Source organism: Megascapheus bottae, chromosome 27 (assembly GCF_031878675.1).
Source record: "Megascapheus bottae isolate mThoBot1 chromosome 27, mThoBot2.hap1, whole genome shotgun sequence".
In the NCBI taxonomy this organism is placed as follows: Eukaryota; Metazoa; Chordata; class Mammalia; order Rodentia; family Geomyidae; genus Megascapheus; species Megascapheus bottae.
Window position 1 is genome coordinate 7,833,686 of NC_143535.1, and position 19,585 is coordinate 7,853,270.

At 43.2% G+C, this 19,585-nt stretch overlaps 3 protein-coding genes across 3 annotated transcripts; 1 reads left to right on the forward strand and 2 right to left on the reverse strand.

Annotated features, from left to right (window-relative positions):
- Positions 1-305: 305 nt before the first annotated feature.
- Positions 306-9,293, reverse strand: Rexo2 (RNA exonuclease 2). Its single transcript, XM_090319484.1, has 7 exons — positions 9,120-9,293; positions 8,354-8,437; positions 6,210-6,287; positions 5,477-5,588; positions 4,165-4,273; positions 2,976-3,029; positions 306-727 (listed from the first exon to the last, which is right to left on the reverse strand). Exons 1-7 carry the CDS (start codon positions 9,264-9,266, stop codon positions 598-600), a joined length of 714 nt encoding a protein of 237 aa, XP_090175610.1. The 5' UTR covers positions 9,267-9,293; the 3' UTR covers positions 306-597.
- Positions 9,294-14,162: 4,869 nt separating this feature from the next.
- On the reverse strand, positions 14,163-18,109 carry Rbm7 (RNA binding motif protein 7). Its single transcript, XM_090319483.1, has 5 exons — positions 17,983-18,109; positions 17,363-17,525; positions 16,632-16,719; positions 15,721-15,811; positions 14,163-14,736 (listed from the first exon to the last, which is right to left on the reverse strand). The coding sequence occupies exons 1-5, from the start codon at positions 18,076-18,078 to the stop codon at positions 14,383-14,385; spliced, it is 792 nt and encodes a 263-aa protein (XP_090175609.1). The 5' UTR covers positions 18,079-18,109; the 3' UTR covers positions 14,163-14,382.
- Positions 18,110-18,264: 155 nt separating this feature from the next.
- Positions 18,265-18,892, forward strand: C27H11orf71 (chromosome 27 C11orf71 homolog). The gene has a single exon (XM_090319485.1). The coding sequence runs from the start codon at positions 18,469-18,471 to the stop codon at positions 18,829-18,831; it is 363 nt and encodes a 120-aa protein (XP_090175611.1). The 5' UTR covers positions 18,265-18,468; the 3' UTR covers positions 18,832-18,892.
- Positions 18,893-19,585: the final 693 nt, after the last annotated feature.

Below are 19,585 nucleotides of genomic sequence, written 5' to 3' on the forward strand. Positions count from 1 at the left end.
TCTAGATAACACTGAGCCCAAATCCCCTTGTGAAGAAGGACTGGAAAAAGCAAAACAGTTAAGTGTACTTCCCAGTAGACATGAGAAATTCATTCAAATTACATGGTGAGGATTTAAACATTAGCATACCACTTTTTTTTTTAAAAAGGGCCATTTCTCCATAAGTGTACATTAAATATTAAACACAACAATTTAAAGATAACTTTTACTTAAATAGATACAGTAACCAGTAAATACTGGAAGAGAATGGGACTATTGTTCCCCCAGTGACTTAACTACCAAAGAATTAGATGGCACAAGGAATCTGCATTTCAATAGAATTAGCTTTATTATTTATTTACTTTTAAACAAAAGAAATGATCTAAAAGCAAACGCGAGGTGTGTATCAAGGGTCGGGCAAGGCCTGGTTCTCACAAAGGAGCTGTGGTGTCATAACGGGGCGTTAAGAGGAGCAGAGTAATCTGGAGATGCACGTTAACTAAAAGAAGGTACTCTGCCAGACATCAGCATGGAAAGAAAAAGGAGGTGGGGAAATACAGGAGAGAAACCACTAGAGGCGATTCCAGAGAACTTTGCTGTAGCAGCCAAACACCGGCGTCAACTCACGGTCTTCTCATTCTCCCCGTTTTCTATAATTTTCCTCTTCTTCTCATCTGTTTTTTTTTTGAAGATGTTATTTCGGTAAAACTGAAGCTCTTTGATGCTTTCGCTAATGTCATCGAGGGCCCTACAAGCAAACACACCACACCCAACTGAATGTCCACAAGCAAGGGAAATGGAAATTATTCTGCAAACATAACTTTAAAAAATGAATAACTTAAGGACAATGAATTACTACAAATCGAACTATCCAGCATCATGCAGAAGTGGATCTTTTCTGGTAAAGCCTTTTTAAGTATTTTGTTCTTTGTAAAATATTTTCATCATTTCCAAGATTTGAGGATCAAGGTTCAAGGCCAGCCCAGGCACAAAAGGACCTGAGACTCTTATCTCCAATTAGCTTCTAGAAAACAAGAAGTGGGTCTTGGCTCAAGGGTAGGGTGGTAGCCTTGAGCTCAAGAGCTCAGGGACAACGCCCAGGCTGAATTCAAGCCCCATGACCCACCAAAAAAATAAAATAAAATAAAAATTCCAGGACTGTTTTCTAATGTGAAGATGGAATTTCCCCTCCCGGGCCATGGGTAGCAGGGAGGGGAGGAATTCAAGGACAAATAAATCCAGGAAAAACTAAATTAGAAGCTAGATAAATCCAGGGAAAACATTTCTTTTCAGAAGTTTTCTGTGAAACATTTAATAAACTAATGTGTACAATGAATTGCTAAGAGGAAGCTAGATGTCTGTACAGTATTTCTAAAACTTAATGGACCATCTTTATGGGATACTTATTAACAGCTCATAAAACATTGCCCAATACTAAATGATGTCCCTGTACCCAATATACTTGAACATCCTTCATGACTCAGTCATCACAAGAAATATCAACCATCAGCTGGGACAGTCAGCAGCCATAAAGAGGGTTCAACGCCTCCCCCAGGGTGATCTGGGCGAGATCAGTGACCACCCCTCTCCAGCATGCTATTTTATTTGCTGTGGTCTGAGAAATCAGATAAACAACATTATTAGAACAACATTCAACTAAATCACTAATCTTTGAGTAACAGCCAAAGACCCATTGTACAAACTGTACAAACTTTACAGCAAGAGTTTTATCACAGTTATTTCTGTGGCTAAGACAAAAATCTGCTTCCTTCTTGGGAACAAGGCTAAAGACTTTCAAAAACACAGCCTTCTAGCTAAGTAGAGGTACGCAACCTCACATGCCAATACTGAAACCTAAAATGGACTTCAAGTGCCAAAGTGCTTTTATAAACAAAGCTTAGCATTGATGCTAGGTACTTATATCATTTGGTGAAAATATCCACATCTCATATCATACAAAAATACCCACAGTTCTAGTTCTTTGCAGAAATACCAGTGTGTTTTGTAATAGAGGGTCTCCCAAATCTAAGAGTGACATGACCTGACATAAACAACACAGGAAGACTATTAACTTTCTTAAAGCTAAAATATCCAAACAGTACTAAACCCCAACTGCTCCATGCAGAATTGAAGTACACTCTAGGCATGCCCAGGAGAATGTCAGGCTTCTTAGCTTGAGGACTGGTCTTGCTATGACCTCCTTTCACTATCCTTAGAAAACTACCTTGAGAGCCAGATAGTGGGTGCTCACATCTATGCTCCTAGCTACTCAGGAGGCTGAGATCTGAGGAGTGCAGTACAGAGCCAGCCCGGGCAGGATATCCAGGAGACTCTTATCTCTAATAAACTACTCAGAAAAAGGCAGAATTGGTGCTGTGGCTATGTGGTAGAATGCTAGCCTTGAGCAGAAGCAGCTCGGGGACAGCAACCAGGCCCTGAGTTCAAGTCACAGGATTGGCAAAAAAAAAAAAAAGGCTACCTTTAGAAGCTCAGCACTAAATCTCCCACCACATTCTGTTTCGAAACAGCACACAAAAAATAGGCAATATAATGAAATGATAACAGAACACTTGATGTGCAAAGCCTTTAAGTTTCTTGTGCAATAATACTTCATGCCAATGCTATGAACACACCAAAAAAAAAAAAAACCCTGACGTGTCCATCTATAGCAGTTACACTATACAAGTGAACACAAAATCCTTTCATTCTAAGTCCTGCATGTTCTTCAAGAAGAGAACTAATGTTGCTCACTTCTAGAAAGACTACACTTTGCACCATCACACCTACAAATCAAGTTAATACAAAAACAAGAGGGAGACCCTAGATGACCCTCCTAAGAGCATAATCTAGAATCTCAGACTTAAGGGAAAGTATCTTTCTGCAAGGCAATCTTTATCCTTCCTTGAGGAGGAAGAATAGAGAAGGGGATGTTTTTTCAAACAGCCAGAAAGCTGGCCGTTGTGCATCAGTGTGGCACACTGGAAGGGCTGTCTTACCTGTGAGACGCAGCCTTCTTTGGTGCAAATTCATATTCTTCTGGATACCAGCGTCTACACACGGTAGAAATGGAACTCTCAAAGGAAACTGTCTCAGACACACTGAATAATTACCTCCTTCAAGTCATTTATGACACTGAAAAAGGCATTTGTGACTTTCAAATAGCCTCTTTGCCAGTGCCTCTTAATTTCCACCCTCCCTTTTCTTTTATGATCTCTTTGAGCAAGCTCATCAGTATAGGATTCCTCAGTCTCCAATGACAGTCCAACCCTCTTGAGTTTCTGTCACAACTACCTACTGGATATAGACGTTCAGAGATACAGCTCACCCACTCCATCCTCTAAATCTACTCCTCCTTGAGTTTCTTTTTCATTCTTTGACACAATCATCCACCCAAGCTGCCTCAACTAGAAACACCAAAAATTTTCCTCACTCCCTCACTCAATTTTTCAATGTTGGGCCAACTGACCTGCTCAAAATTTCACCTCCATATCCCTCTTGACAATGCAATGGTCATTTTCCTAGCTCATTCTTCTCTCCAAGATGATGCAAAAATCTCCCTCCCACTTTGCCTGCTACCGTGTAATCTGAAGGATTAGCTTAATACAATGACCACTTTCTTCTGAAACCTTTTCAAAGAAATAGGAATCTTATCCCTGACTAGATAAAAACCCCCTTCAGCATGGCACACATGACCTGGTCTTACCTCCCACCTTTATCAACCTCAAGTTTCCGTGCCCCATCACTAATAAATAATCGGTAATTCCTTGTACACATTTGCTTTACCTTCCAATTCTCTAACACCTCAGCTGACTAAGGATAGAATTCTTTCCTCATTTACATATCTGGGAAACTTCTTCCTTAAATCTTAACTCAAAAGCCATCTGCTACTTCCAAATTTCCCCTGCTGCAGTACACAGTACCCTAAGCCCTCAGATTCCACATTCACATTCCCACTATACAACCTGCTAGACCCTAAGCTACCTAAGATCTTTGCCTTTATGTGCCTAGCAGACAGGCCAATGTAAGGCACAGAACAAGTGCTGGTGAAGTTCACCAAAGGAAGATCTTCGACCTTTCTCCCAAGTCTCACCATTCAGGACCCTTAAGTGCAGCCTCATTCAATCACGCTCTACCAGTTCTTGATGAAGACATGCTAAATGAGGCAATCCTACCGCGAGCCCTTACCTGCACAGTTCTTTAACAGTGCTCACATCAATTATCCTATAATGAAGATGTTTCATGAACTGGGGCATGTATTTGTCAAGAAACTTCTTATCTGCATGAACAGAATTTCCTAGAAAGACATGAAGCATACTGCATCTATGGGTTTCTAATAGTATACAATAAATTGCAATTTAGTCTAAAAGCGTTTCCACATCAGTTTTGAGTAAGTTACAAGTACAGAATCCCAAGCATTTCAAACTATAGTCAGTGTACTTCATAATAACCTTGCAAACGGCCTCCCATGAACAAAAAGAATAAATCTATCATTATACACACTTTAAAGAAAGCACAAATGTGTGGCTTTTCCAGGTCATTCCAATGTACAATCTTTCTCCCGGGGTCACAAAATCCACACTAACACTCATAATTTAACTGACATGTAGTAAATAAAACTTTATTTACATTCCAGGTTTTTTGACAAGTCATATTTATATTCATGTTTCCATACAATGGTTTATAATTTTTAAAAAAACACTAAAACTGTAATAAAAACTTCAAAATAAGACATCAGTCAGGTTTGCTGGGGAAAACTTTTGTACAACATATAATTTTTCTTGAACTTAATGTCAAAACCTTTTTATGTACTTAAAGGAAGCTTTAGTTACCACATGAATTTACATATACAAATACAAATATACCCCCACAGAACATCATCAATTTCCCTCTGACAATGTCAATCTTTAAAAAAAAAAAAATCCTGGTAAAACTGGACTTGTGTCTTAAAAAAAAATCATTATCACAAAGTGGGGAAAGATAGGAGGTAGAGGGTTTTAGATCAACAGACTAAAGAGACACGATAACCAAGTCAGATGCATGATCTCTGATTGACTCCTGGTTTAAAAATCAACGAAGACATTCAGAAAGAGCATCAAATGTGGACAAGGCATCCTGGGTGAGATGAGCTTTCATCATTTTCAACACAGCAAAGATACTGTATTGTCAAAGAAAAGGATATCCCTATTTCAGGAGATGCTTGATGAACATCTTCATTTTAGGAATGAGGGTCACAAGTCAGTAATTTCTTTCCAAAAGTTTAAAAAAAAAGTTAAACCCAACACATCACAAAGTTAAAACAATTACTAAATCCACACATTTTTCCACACATTTGAAATTTTTCTGAGATAAAAATATGGGAGGGGAAAAAAAATCATCTACAAGACATAATCCAAATCAGAGTTAAGTGGAAGACACGGCTGGTCTTGCAGGAACGGCAGTGTGCTGCCCACTTACAACAGCAGACTATCTACAAGGTACACATAGGATTGCATTTTACCTGCAAGTGGACAGAGCCCCGGAGGAGTCTGCTGTCGTACAAAGGACAGAAATTCATACTCTGCCTGCTGCAATGTGATTGTACTCTCCTTCACTGCCTTGGTAAGACCAGACTGCAAGAGAGAATCCCCAGCCCCCACCAGAGACATATGAAGTCAGTTTTCAAAGGTATCCAGAAATGAAACTTCACTTCTAACACGAGCAAATATCACCATTCTTTGGGTGTGTTTGTATTTTCTTTTAAGAGCTCAAGTTCCAATGGGAACTGCCATCTTTATACTGATCGTTTCTTAAAAGAATCCAAGACAAATAAGTTATGTTCCTGATTGGCCAATAGCCAATCTCCACACAGTCAAAAAGAGAACGTTGCCCAAAGTCCAAGGACATAACCTCTGGGAAGAAACACACTTAACAGGAGCGCATTCCCCTTTCTCTGACAGTTGATGTCTACCCTTATCCAAAAGACTGACTCCAGTCATACTTGACAATCCACAATGCGTTCATTCACCACAGATTGAATGCAGAAGAGAAAAATAGAGGACTTTCAGGAGAGGATCTCGAGAGGCCCCAGAGATGAAAAGTAAAGAGCAAACAGTTTCCCAGGCTTGCCAAACAATCTTCCTCTAACCCATTTTTTTTTAATACCATCCAGCAATGGAATAGGATTCAGATGTGGACGCAACAAGCTTGTTACTGATCCCCAAAGCAGCAATCTTGTGATTTGGTAATGTTACCTTCCCATGGTGCTCCTTACACCAATCAGACATGCTGTCCAGCAATTCATCTGGCTGTTTTATAATCAGGTTGGGACCCTGTGGAGGGGACAAGCCATTAGTCACTAAGAACAGATAGGAAGGAGCTTGCTTTCAGAGTTACGGGATTAAGGACTAAATGAATTTACCTATCAGAGAAAACAGGAGATAAGGATACTTTGTGAACTCTACAAGTGGCCCATAGGGAGGCAAAAATGACACAGAAACAAACATATACACAAATATACACATACACATACACATACACATACACATACACACACACACACACACACACACACCACTGAAAACCAAGTCATCCTCTAACAGGGGACAAGGATACCTACCAAGACTCAGCAAACCACAGCCCCCAATTTTGGCTTTTTTTATGATGCAAGCTAAAAATCAGTTTACATTCATTAAAGAAAAAAAGAACCCATGACAGAGAAGTATATGACATGCAAAGCCTAAACTATTTTAGCTGAAGGTTTGCTAACCTCGATCTGTGGGTTTATTTCGGAAAGCATCAGTACTTTGGTGGGAAGAAAACAAATTGCAGAACAGCATACAAAGAAAATACAAAGGCTACAACTAGAGAACCAATAGGTCATAGTACAGGTACTTTGAATAAGTTATACTGTTTAATATTAACAGTACTTTAGTACTTTTTAAAAACTGGCCAGCTAGAGTTCCAGGAGTAACAACAAACTGACCTTAGCTTGTCCTTTTTTCTTTTCTGTGTTGGGACCAGGAATTGAACTCAGAGCCTAAAGCCTTTGACTTTTTTGCTCAAGGAAGAGAAGCAGCGTTCCTCACCAGTACAACAACCCATGTATAAATGCTTTGCGTTCGCATCTCTTTTCCTCACCCAGAAAATAAATGGAAAACTGTAGATGTCATAAGCCATTCCTGCCCTCTGGGAACTTATTTTCACAGGGCTCTTCCATCAACGTCTCTACTTTGGGACTACAGGATTTTTGTTATGCTGGTTTTAGTGACTCCAGTTATTGCTGGCAGTCTCAAACAGTTATTCAAGACCATGGTTGGTCTACCAACCAGAGGCTACACAAGCTTATTAAATGTTTCATGAGCGGCTGAACTGTAGCAGGTGTGCTTTGTTTAGTTTTCTGTTGCAGTTAAAAGCAGTTTATAAAAGCCTACACCATGCATGCCCAGTATGTCAACAAGAAAGCACTTGCTGAATGTGCATCCACAGAAATCCTAAACTTTTAACATAGATCTAGAAGAAAAACACATCCTGGTTGAAAAGGCAGCTGGCCTTCTAGCACCACAAGTTCCATCACCAATGAGTCACCTGACATCAGGCTGAAGTTGTTGGGAGTTGAAGGAGGTAATACATTGGCATTGGATATGCACAGAGACTTTTGTTGTTGTTGTTACTGAGTATAACCATCCTTTATACAACAGTTACATTTTAGGAGGTAATTGACAACAAATATAGTAATTAGAATAAGTAACATAATCTAGAAAGGATTTAAAGCATATAAGGGTGTGTATAGGTTATATGCAATATCCTATCAGTTTATATAAGGGACTTGAGCACCTACAGATTTTGACTTCCACAGAGAAGTCCTAGACTCAATGTCCTCTAAGTTCAAAGGGATTATTACATATGAAATCAAGGCAGGGTCAGGGTATGACATAAAGATGGACACTCAGGCAGAAATGACAATACTGATGGGACATAGCTGGTTATCCTATTGTAGGAGAGTAGGTTAGGAGCATTTCACTGATACAGCTTGGTTTAAATGACTGGCTTCTCCATGTCTTCCTCTATTATGTGAGCGTTATTACTAACACAGTACCTACCTTACTGCTGTGGTGAGGGCTGACAATGAACACACATAAACGCACTGAGAACTATCACTGGCACACAATGAACTCCTAGCCAACAGCAAAGTTTCTGTAAATTTTTGGCACTAGCTAACTGATAACCAGACCATGAGGAGAAATGACTTGGGTTCTAGTATCAAGTCTACCATGGCTTCATACATTCCTTTGGGCTTATTCGGACATGTGTTTGCTGAGGTTTCAAATCATGAGATTAGGAAAGTGAGCTTTAGATTTCCAACACCCTCCTCATTAAGTAGCGCGGCATCACCTACTTCAGCCAGTATGTTAAGATCAGAGTCAGTGATCAGACAGGCCATCTCGATAATCTGGTCCTTCTCAATGTCCAATCCCGTCATCTGCAATAAAAATAAATACATTACAACATGCCAAAAAAAAGAAGTAACTCTTCCTGCTCTCTACCCATTTCCCAGGATGGCCCTCATACCTATTCTATGTACGTTATGCAGAGAGGATAGAAAAGGTAGTGACACTTCCTGGGCATGACACCTCAGTCCTCGGACACCCAAAGCACACACTTGGCCAGAGCTTGCTATCTGTCAAGCACTGCGTTTCTCGTCTGGGACAGTGGGCAAAGTGTAGCCAGCACGCCATGAAGTTTCCAGCTTCCTCACCAGGCAGAACGCTCGCTTCACGGAGGAGGCTCAGGGCAGCAGGGGGGAGGCCAGGTAGACGGATTACAGTGACTCCAGCCATCACTCAGCCCTGAAGCCTGCCGCAGCCTCCCCCTACCTGGGCCTCAGTCTTCTAACCAGAAGCAGCTGGCCGGGAGTCTCTGACAGCGCGGGGTGGGGGGGGGAGCCACCCCTCCCCCTCCCCCCCATCCCCACCCCCACCCCCACCCGAGGCCCTGAGCCTGCCGTCTGGGGTCAGACGTAAGCCCACCTCGGTGCAGACACCTGGTCACCCCCCCCCGAGCCGTCCTGCTCCGTCCCCCACACCTGCGGGGCTCCTCTCACCTGGGACACCTGAGACCCCCCCCCCCGCCCCACCACCCAGGACGGGAGACGCCTCGCTCACCTCCAGGTCCACCCAGACCATCCGCTGAGCCATGCTCTCCCCCGCCGCCATGGCTGCGCCACCTTCGCGGACACCTCGCGCCCCGAACTGCCCGCGCAGTCCACCCACACTCCGCCACAGCCTGGCGCCCGGGGAGCCGCCTAGCATCGCCCGGCACCAGCCGCCGCCGCCGCCCCAGCCCAGCCCAGCCGCCGGCCGCGCGCAGGCGCTGCAGTCGCTAAACGTCGCAAAGCCTCGGGGAGGGGAGGGGAGAGGCCAAAGAGCAAAGACTACAAGCTCCGGCATGCCTCGCGCCAGATCTGCCACCGCGACTCAGCTGGGACGCCGAATGGGCTGATGGGACTGGTAGTGCCGCGGGCAAGCGCTGGCGCTCCCTCCTCCCCACCCCCGCCACGTGTTTTTCGGATGTGGCTAAATGTTGTGCTTGTTATTCACAGCGAAGTTTGTTTGCTTCCAGGAGTTAGTTCTTGAGTGTTGATGGATTCAAAATCAAGGTGTTGGGGGGAAAAAAAAGTTCTACTTCAAATGGTCAGAAAAAAAATCTGATTTCGTGTTTATATCCTTTTGCTTCGCCCCCCCTTTTATTTAAAATTAATTTACTTGCCCTTTTCTTCCATAGATTAAGTGGTTTTTACGAAAGGAGATTATTAGCTTGCTAGGTTTTCACCCCCCCCCCCGCCGCCCCCATTTACTTGGAACCTAAGAGCAATCTCAGAGCCAATCCACTGTCATGATTTGCAAGTCCTTAAATGGGATCTTATAAGAGCTCCCTCCTCCCAGGCCAGGCAGTCCATCCAAGTCCCTCTTCCGTCCCTGGCACAGGCCATTCCTTCAGGAGCAATGTGAGCTGAGCGGTGCTGCAGCTTAGTTGGTGTCATCTCCATCCTTCAAAGGTCTCGGAGTCAGCCTTCTGGAACAAATCTGATTACCAGCTCAATTAACACCAAAGAAAGCAGCTGTCCTCTAAAGGATTTTTTTTTTTTTAATGTTCTTTATCACTCACGCTCAGACGTAGTTTCTGTAGATGTGACTTCCAGGAGAGAGGGCCAAATAATAATTTCACATTTGGAGAATCCCTTAAACTTTGATAGTTTGTATGCAAAGAGTGAGTCAAAAATGTTCACAGCCTTGAGTTACACATGCTGTATTTTCCTGAAACTGTTCTCCCACTTGTTTCAGAGCTACTGGTAGAAAGCACAGGAACTCCTATCTGGTGAATTTGTTTTGTGACAAAGAAACCTTGTTACCTAAAGGGAGTTTTAAAGATAGTAACCTGGATTCATTCTTCTATTCTTTTGGTCCACTCAGCCTGGGAGGGCCATAAAAGCTGTTTTGAAAAAGATCATTGAAACATTTACAAGTATAAGCACCTGATGTGGACAGTGTAGATTGTGTATGTGTATTGGAACTGCTTTGCTGATGGAGTCCTGTCACATTGTTTTGTACTGGTCCTGGGGCTTGAACTCAGGGCCTGCGTGCTGTCCCTGTTTTTTTGCTCAAAGACAGAACTCTACCACTTGAGCCACAGCTTCACTTCCAGCTTTTAATTCTAGTTTATTCAAGATAAGAATCTCATGAACTTTCTGCCTTACCTTGCTTCAAACTGCCACCCTCAGATCAGCCTAGTAAGTAGCTCGGATTACAGGCAAGAGCCACCAGCACCCGACCTGTTTTGCTACACTTTTATGTTTGTGTCTTGATTTGTAAGAAATGGTCTCCATTTCTTAGTTTCTTTTAAATTTGATACATAAAAAGTAGAACCACTTGTATAGAATCTTTTATGGGCTGGGCTTAATTATAGCTTTTATCTAATCCTGTGAGTCTCTCTTTAAGACAGTAAGTGATGAAACCTTGGGTTAACCTGAATGTGTAGGAGTTCCTGAGCTTGTGGCTGCTGTCTGAATTGTAGGCAATCTCAGAGAGAATTAAGCCCTTAACCTAGTAAGTGTGCCCTAACTCTAGGAAGTGTCAGAATTGCAATGTAGTTAAAATGGAATTGGAATTTTTAGATAAGTCTAAATCTTTTTTTCTATTTTTTGACCAAGATGAAGTAAAAGGGATTAAGACTTATCTTCCAGACATAATACAGACAAGTCTTAAAAAACCAAAGAGATGAGGAACAAAAGACAGTGATCCCAAGAGAAACAAAAGTGAGTATTAGAACTGCCTCTGCTGGCTACCCGGAGGTTACTAACCACCAGGCTACAGTGTGGAAAGTTTGGGGCAGGGTAGGCTGAGCCCAGGAACTTCCTCAGTTGAGGAAATTAGAAGTCTATTTAACAAAAAAAAAATTTTTTTTTTAAAAAAAGGCAAACAGAACATCCAACATACAGAGGGGCTTCCAGGCTTGCCTCTAGTTTTCATGAGAGTACTGATCAGCTTTTAGGTTAGGGAAATTCTCTTAAGAATCTTAGTGATTACTCACCCCTCATATAACACCAGAACAGTGTAAAATTGGGTAACTCATGGGAAATCTAATCTTCACCAAGTCTTGCCTCAATAATGGAGTGAAAACAACAACAAAAATCAAGGCTATGTCCTCAAGTTCTAAAAATACTGAAAAAAAAGCCTTGAAGAAACAGAGCTGTTTATACATTAGTGTCTCATGAATACTTATAAAACCACAGTAACGTATAATTCACAAGGCCAAGCACACCATCCACTAAGGCACCCAAAAGCAATGAGATTAAATTCTAACCAAAGTAATATAAACCTACGTGTCATTTCTGAATATAGATCCTAATCTTACTGAAACAAGAGTATTCATAGATCTGAATCATGTTAATGGCACGTTAGACCATGACATGCAGTTTGTTTTTACAATAGGATGTAATGATGATTCTGAGTTTGTCATTATTAAAAAATCTTAAGACTATCCCCCGTTCCGTGCCCCCCCCTCACCTTTCTCTCCCTCCCTCTACTTTTTCTTGGTTAGTAGTGGGGCTTGAACTCTAGGCCTGGGCACTGCCCCTGAGGTTTTCAGCTCAAAGCTAGTGCTCTACCACTTGAGCCACAGCAAGACCTCGTTTTTATTAGTATGCTTTGAACTCACGTCCTGCTGTGGCTCTATACCGACTTCTCTGAGGCTGTCCTGCTCTATCCGTTTAGACACTTCAGTTATTTTAAGAGGGTGTGACTGAAGGGCGTGACTGAAGGGCGTGACAAGGGTTCCCCAATATGAAAGCCAATAAGAGGAAAAACTTACTAAAGGTCCAGAGCCCTCCGAGATGGGCTTCGGTTTTATGTACTTGCCCAATTCGTACCCAGGACCCTGGTACTTATTGGGCAAGCACACTACCACTGAGCTACATTCCCTGTGAAACAAAATGAAATGATACAAATACAAATGAATTCCTGTAAAGCAGGATTCATCTTTGCTCTGATATGTAAATCAACTGATTATGTGTTCAGCAGGATACCTGAAAATGACAAGTTCTTTGAAAACAAATCCTATTTTTTTTTTTTTTTTGGCAGTCTTGGGGCTTGAACTCAAGGCTAGTACTGCCACTTGAGCCACAGCACCACTTCTGGCTTTTTCTGCCAGGAATCAAACCTAGGGCTTTGTGAATGCTAGGCGAGCACTCTACCACTAAGCAACTCTCCTGGTCCAATCCTATTAATTTTCTTAAGCAAATACTTAAAAAAAAAAATCTTAATGCCACATATAGACAGCTCCATTTACCAAGACAGAGAACATAATAAACTTCTGGAGACCAAAGACTGAATTCAGACATCTTCTAATAGTAATACAAGACATTACTGGCTGGAAATCTAAAACATCAGGTTTAATTATCCACAAATATATAGTACAGGACTATAATTATAAAAGACTAATGATCTTCATCCCCAATAAAGTATAAATAAATGTGAACAACATCAGCTGACTTACTGAATATCTCCCAAGTTAAATAATGCCAATACGGACACATTCCTTTTTGGTTTTAATATATTAAAAAGCAACATGGTACAAATACTGTGGTTAATAGTAAAATTTTTCAGAGTTTTTATAAATAGCTCGGCAAGGAAACAGAATCAATACAAAAAGTTTTTGTTAATGAGATTTAAAATTTTCTAAATTAGAAAACGTTAACTTTCTTTCCAGTCAATGTTCACAAAAAAAAAGCAACCTGTACAAGCTCCACAATAAACTGTACCCTTGTGCCCTTATACCCGTGTGCTGAGTACTCTGAAAAGTTAAAAATTTCTGAAGTCTGACTGATAGAGGCAGTAGCACATAAAGGCTTCCAAAAATTTTTCTCAAAAAGAGCATTTTTAGTAAAACATTTTACTATTTTATCTGTCTGTGCACTGATATTTTTGTTCGGAAAAAGAACTTTCATTAATACTGTAATTTTTAATGCAAAAATATACAAGTAGTGATATTTAGCTTCCTGAGTAGCCCATCTTACACAAAACATGATTTAATCTTTAAAAATCCTAAAATTTGCTGGGCACTGGTAGTTCTAGCCCATAATCCTAGCTACTCAGGAGGCGCTGATATCTGAGAATCATGGTTTGAAGCCAGCCCGGGCAGGAAAATCTGAGAATTTTATCTCCAATAAACTACCAAATAAGCCATAAGTGAAGCTGTGGCTCAAGTGGTATAACACTAGCCTTGAGCAAAAGCCACTCAGGAATAGTGTCTAGGCCCTGAGGTCAAGCCCAGGACCAGCAAAGAAAAACAAAAAGAAACATTAAAAGTTTAGAATAAAATAGTATGGGTATCTTCACATTTATGAGTCAAGCAGGGCTAAAACTCAAAAAGACATGTTAAAAAAATTTGCACTAAGGCTATATTTACCCCGAAACATAGTATGCTTCCTCAAACAGTGTTAATAAAATGAATCACTGAAAAGTTGTATTTCCTTATTAATATAGCCATTTCAGACTACCAACTTGAATGCTTTCTATTATATCCACAGAGATTAACAAGATAATTCTTACAATATAAAAAGATAATAATTAAAACATTTGCCTTATAATACAACCAATTTACACAATTCATCCTTTCTAATTGTCCAAAATGATCAGGAACTGTAGCGCTTTTTTTTTTTTTTATAAAACCCTGAGGTAAAAGAATACTACTGTAATAAAACTGGAACCACAGTTCTTCTCATTTTTGTATGAAAACACAGCTATGGGTTTTGCAACTTTTTATATGTGCAACTTATAAAGCTGCTCTGTACAGTTTTACAAAATGTCCAGACCAGCGTAATCGTAAGGGTCTAAAATGACCCTATAAGACAATCTCATTGCACAGTTCCTAGTGTCGAGATGAGTGCCATTTCCCATCCCTACTGTCTCTTCTGTTATGGTAGTCGTGGTTCCAGCCATCGGGACTCCTGTCTTCGTAGAGGAAATCCTCTCTGACTCCTCTGTCATGGTAGTCGGGCCCATGACTAGGGTATCGCTGTTGACTATAATGTCTATCTGCTCGGTAGGGATGGGAACTCTGTCTGACTTTGCGCTGTAATGAGTGTGCATCATGGCGCCACGGGGAGCTTGAAGACGGGTGAACATTCTGACCATGTGACTGAACTGATGAAAATCCAGACGGATCCACGGGCACAGAACCAAATTTCCCACCATATGACATCTGTCTCAAAACACTGTTCATCTAAGGGAAAACACAATAAGGAAATATTAATTGTAAATCAGAAAAACGTATACATATTTAGTCAGTTAACCACATAGCTGATAAAAGAAAACCAGAACAAAACTGTAAGTCACTCAACAGCTTCATTCTCTTGGATGAATACCTACAAATACTTTTGACTATTAGGTCACACAAAATGATTATGATATAAGTCTCTGTCTAAAGTGACATAAGAGCTGAGTAGTGAAAGGATGAATAATATACCATTTCAAGATGATCATATGCCAAGGAAAGGAAGTTGTACAAACAACAATAACAGGAAAAATAAAAGCCAAGTTGTTCAAAGACAACCAAGTAATTGCAGGGAATCAGGTGGCTCACGTCGGTAATCCTACTCAGGAGGCTGAGATCTGAGGATCAGGGTTCAAAGCCAGCCCCAGCACAAAAAGCTGTGAGACTCATCTCCAATTAATTAACCACCAGAAAACCAGAAGAGGTGCTGTGGCTCAAGTGAGTGCTACCCTTGAACACAAAGAGGCTCAAGCCCCAGGCGAGCGAGAGAGACAGAGGCAGGGGTAGGGAGGTAGCCTCGAGTTGAAGAGCTTAATGCCCAGGCCCAGGGGTAGGGCAGTACTGCTGAAGAGCTCAGAGACAATGCCCACCCAGCCCCATGCCCCCAACACACACACACACACACACACACACACACACAGAAACAACAAAAACAAAACAAAAACAAAAAAGCAGGATGTGCTGGCAAAACCTGAACTCTCAGCACTCGGGGACCTGAGGCAGAAGTATGCAATCCACAATAGACAGAGCTACACAGTAAGTACCTGTCTCAAAAAACAATTTATACATTTAATTTATGCCTTCAGGACTTAGGGGAAAAAAGCCTACAACTGAAATGAACAATAGTTAATGACAAACATTTTATCTAGTATAATATAAGCATACTAAGTACAACTTTGTTTAGTGATCCAATTTGAAAAGCAATTAGCCTACCACTGCTTGTCTTTGATAATTTTCTGGAGATGAAAATGATCTCTGAACTATCTGTGATGATGGAGTCATATTATCCACAGTCCTTTCGTATCTGTCAAAAACAAGAAAAGCTACATATAATCATTTATTCATCAAGCATCCTTATCATAAGCATAACCCAATTCTCCAAGACAAAAAAGTGTAAGAGTATCTGCTCTTATAGTGCAAAGGGAAAATTGTAGAGGGAGTATTTTCACAAGATTCTAAGAAATACATGACTAAGAGATCCACTGACAGAGAAACAAACAAGGAGTTTGATGTTAGGTTGGTCAATCTGAAGGAGACATTTTTGGTAGTACTGCTGGCTTACAGCTCTACCTTCCAGTATCTCCTCACAGCTACTCAGATTTTTACAGCTTTTGGCACTGCCTTAATCCAAACCACCACCCACATTGCAAATTCCTTGCCAGGAAGCTACCAACAGCTTCTGTTTTTGTGTGGCAGTCCTTCAGGGCCTGAAATTGCCCTTAAGCCTTTGTGCTCACATCTAGTGCTCTAACACTTTGAGCCATAGCACCACTTCTTTCTTTTGGGTAAGGGTCTCCACAGAATTTCCTGCAAGTGGCTATGAGCCATAATTCTAAGAACTTAACCTCCTGAGCCAACAAGAGCCGGCCATGCCCAGCTACCAACAGACAGCTTTTTAATTGGTTTTTCTAATCCATTCTTGCCCTTTCTAATCCATTCTCCCACTGCATGAAGCAATTTTTTAAAACAATTTACTATTATTCTACTTAAATCACATGTAAGCAACACAAGTAAAGTGTAAAGGCAGAGGAATATAATGAAGAAGCTAATCACTCATGCATTTTAAGTTCATCACCTGAGGAAATGTCTGATAAATGACTTTAACAGTAAGTGGGAAATTTTACCTGGTAGGAGATGTGGAAGCAGGACTTGAGTTTACAACTTGATGCTGGGGATGGGATGAACTGACATCCTGTGAGGCGTGACTACTTCCTAGAATGAAAGAATTTCTAAGTTTCAAATTGACAAGAAGGTTAATTTGAAATTTTGTCTCCCTCACACAGAATCACTCCAAACAGGGAAACACGACTTTAAAAATAATAAAAATGCTTAGTATTGCCAACTGCTTTAGCTTTTCTTCAGAAAAAAAAAATTGTAAGTGTATTTATATAAAGTATGCAAAACCTAACATTCCAAACAAAATACTATCTTAAATATCCATTCTGGTGGTCGTTCTACTTGGTTCCTACACTAAATTATAATCCTAGATCTATGGAAGGTCTCACCCTGACATGACCAAGAACCAAAAGTGTCAAAGTAAATCACAAAGCAGCCTGGTTAGGCATTTTCAAAAAGGAATCCTTGCGGCTAAGAGCATGGATTTTATACTTACACATCTCTCGCAGTAAAGCTCCTATGCTCTTAGGAATCCAAGGTAAAACTGTAAACTCAGTTTAAATAGGACAATTTTCAAAAACCCAGGAGTCAAGGTTAACTCAGGGATTAAAAGTCTGCTAACTCGCAGAATTGCAGCAATTATTTTTCATCCAGAAGTGTACTTAAAATGGAGTAAAACGTCAACAGCAAAGGAACCCCGGCTCCTTGTTTAAAAAACAAAAAGCCATGTCATACTTGCCTGATCGAAACTGAATCTTGATGGGCCTCCCAAAGAGTTTGATGCCATTCAGAAGGTTCATGGCGTAAGGCACAGACACTTCGTGCTTGAAGTTGACAAATGCAAACTGCTTGGGCTTGCCGTCCTTATCTTTTGGAATCTTCACCTTGATCACCGGCCCGGCCTACCAACACAAGTGTGGCTGAGAAACAAGGACGTGTCGAGGAAATACAGTCTCACGAGTCCCAAGGAAGGCAGTGTGTTTGAGCGTGACAGAAATACAATCAGGAAAAGAAAAAGGTACACGGGGTTCCCCTTAGATTACGAGTCAGATAGGAAGTTATGGGGGGAGCGAAGGGGGGACTCCCTGAAAGTCGCTGACTTTCCACTGGGCTCCTCGGGGGAGGAGGAGGAGCCGGCGAGGGGGGAGGAGCAGGGGGGGGAGTAACGGACCCCCGGATCCTGACCGCGGCCGCCGACACGGGGGGGGGTCCCCGCGGTCACTCTGGGGCTGGTGAACTGGCGTAACCCCCCCTCCGTGGACAAGGCGACACCCCGCCCCCCCATCCCCTCCCCACTCCCCCCCCATCGCACCCCGGGCTCGCGCGCGGGAAGGACGTTGACCTCCCCTCGCCGCTCACCTGGTGGAACAGCTCGAACAGGAGCTCCTCCGTCACCTTCGTCTCCAGGTTCCCCACAAACAGAGTGCGATCCGCCTCCGCCGCCGCCGCCCCCATCGCGATGACGCCCCCCCCCACCCCCGCCGCCCTGCTCCCCGCACCTCCGGCCGCGGCCCGGGCTCCCACGGGCCTACGCGGCCAAACTCAACGTCTTATCAGATTCTTACGTCCTGACGCAGCGACGCCCGGGACGCACGCCCTCCTCGCGCCTGCGCCGGGGGGGGGGGGGGGCGACGCGGGCGGACTGCGCCTGCGCGGCGTGCGCTCGCGAGAAGAGCGTGCGCGAGGTCGGGGGGGGGTGGGCGGTGTCTTTGGAAGGTCGCCCGCGCGCTTCGAGATGGCGCCCCTGGGATAGCGAGGCCTCGCGTGCGTCCGAGGTGGGCCGGACAGACCTGTGGAGCTTCGAAGGCCCCCGCTTAACTCAGACACTGCGGGCAGTGTTTGACGATGGCCCTGAACTGTGCGTCTCTGTCGGCCGGCGACCAGCGGGACCGGGTGGCGTACCGTTGCTCCCATGGCCACCTCAGCCCCTCGGCCCAGGCCCTGGCCATGGTGTCCGGGGACAGCTTCCTGGTGGCCGGGCAGGAGGCGGTGTATCCGGGACCGCGTCCGGCGGGGCGGCCGAGCGTGCGGACCGACGGCCGGCGGGGTCCCGGGGGCGGCCGGGGCCCGGCCCGTCTTCTCCGGAGCCGCCAGAACCGCTTCTCGCCGTACCCGACCCCGGGGGTGAAGCTCGACCTGCTCCGAGCCGTGCTGCAGCAGCGCCTGATGGCCTTCGGGAGCCTCCTCGCCGCCCGGCTCGCAGCGTAGGGCCAATCCCTCCCCTCTGTTAAGAGTTGGCTTACCTAGAACAAGGTCTCACTCAAACCCCGTCCTGGCGTCCCTGCGGTTTTCTTTGTAAGAAGGGTGAATTTCCACTCCTCGATCGGAATACACCCGGAGGCAGGGCACCAAAAACAAACAAAAAGGCAGTCTCCGATCCAGCTCGGGAAGTAGCTGAGCAATTCGTGGACGCATTTGCTCCTGGGGGACCGGAAGATCTAGCCCTCCTGGACCGATGCCCTCTTGTTTTTGTTTTGTTTTGTTTTTCCTGAGCCCAGGTGCTGTTTCTGAGATTCTTTTGCTCCAGGTTAGCACTCCGCACCACTTCCTGCTTGGAAAGGCTTCCCCGCCCTGACTGGTTTCACACCCTGAGCCTTGCCTTTCCTCACCCTGATCCTCCGAAAGGATCTTGGGTGTGAACCACCAGCACTTTCCTTGTAATTCGCCTGACCCTAACAGCCTTCCTCCTCACCTCATTTAACGTTACTTTGGGTTGGTGTAAAAGAGGAATCCTTTTTATTACACTGGGTAATTCCACCTTTGCCTAGCACTTTCCTACGTTAAGGGCCCTCTCCAAAGTCCAGTTTCCTTGCTAGCCACAAGGCATAAATCATAAAATCTATTCCTTTCAAACTACTCAAGCTGGTTTCATTCCCTTTGCCAGAGACAACAAATGAATTTTTACCTTGGGTTGATCACGGTCCTTATTTGCATTTAAATCAATCTGCATCTGCAGTGCTAA

Coding starts and splice junctions, on each gene's coding strand:
- Rexo2 (XM_090319484.1), bottom strand. CDS start 9,266: ATGCTAGGCGGCTCCCCGGGCGCCAGGCTGTGGCGGAGTGTGGGTGGA. Junction 8,438..9,119: donor TGGTCTGGGTGGACCTGGAG/GTGAGCGAGGCG, acceptor TTTTTATTGCAG/ATGACGGGATTGGACATTGA. Junction 728..2,975: donor AAGAAGGCTGCGTCTCACAG/GTAAGACAGCCC, acceptor GTTTGCTTGTAG/GGCCCTCGATGACATTAGCG.
- Rbm7 (XM_090319483.1), bottom strand. CDS start 18,078: ATGGGGGCGGCGGCGGCGGAGGCGGATCGCACTCTGTTTGTGGGGAAC. Junction 16,720..17,362: donor CAAGATTCAGTTTCGATCAG/GCAAGTATGACA, acceptor CTTTCATTCTAG/GAAGTAGTCACGCCTCACAG. Junction 14,737..15,720: donor ATTATCAAAGACAAGCAGTG/GTAGGCTAATTG, acceptor GTTTTCCCTTAG/ATGAACAGTGTTTTGAGACA.
- C27H11orf71 (XM_090319485.1), top strand. CDS start 18,469: ATGGCCCTGAACTGTGCGTCTCTGTCGGCCGGCGACCAGCGGGACCGG.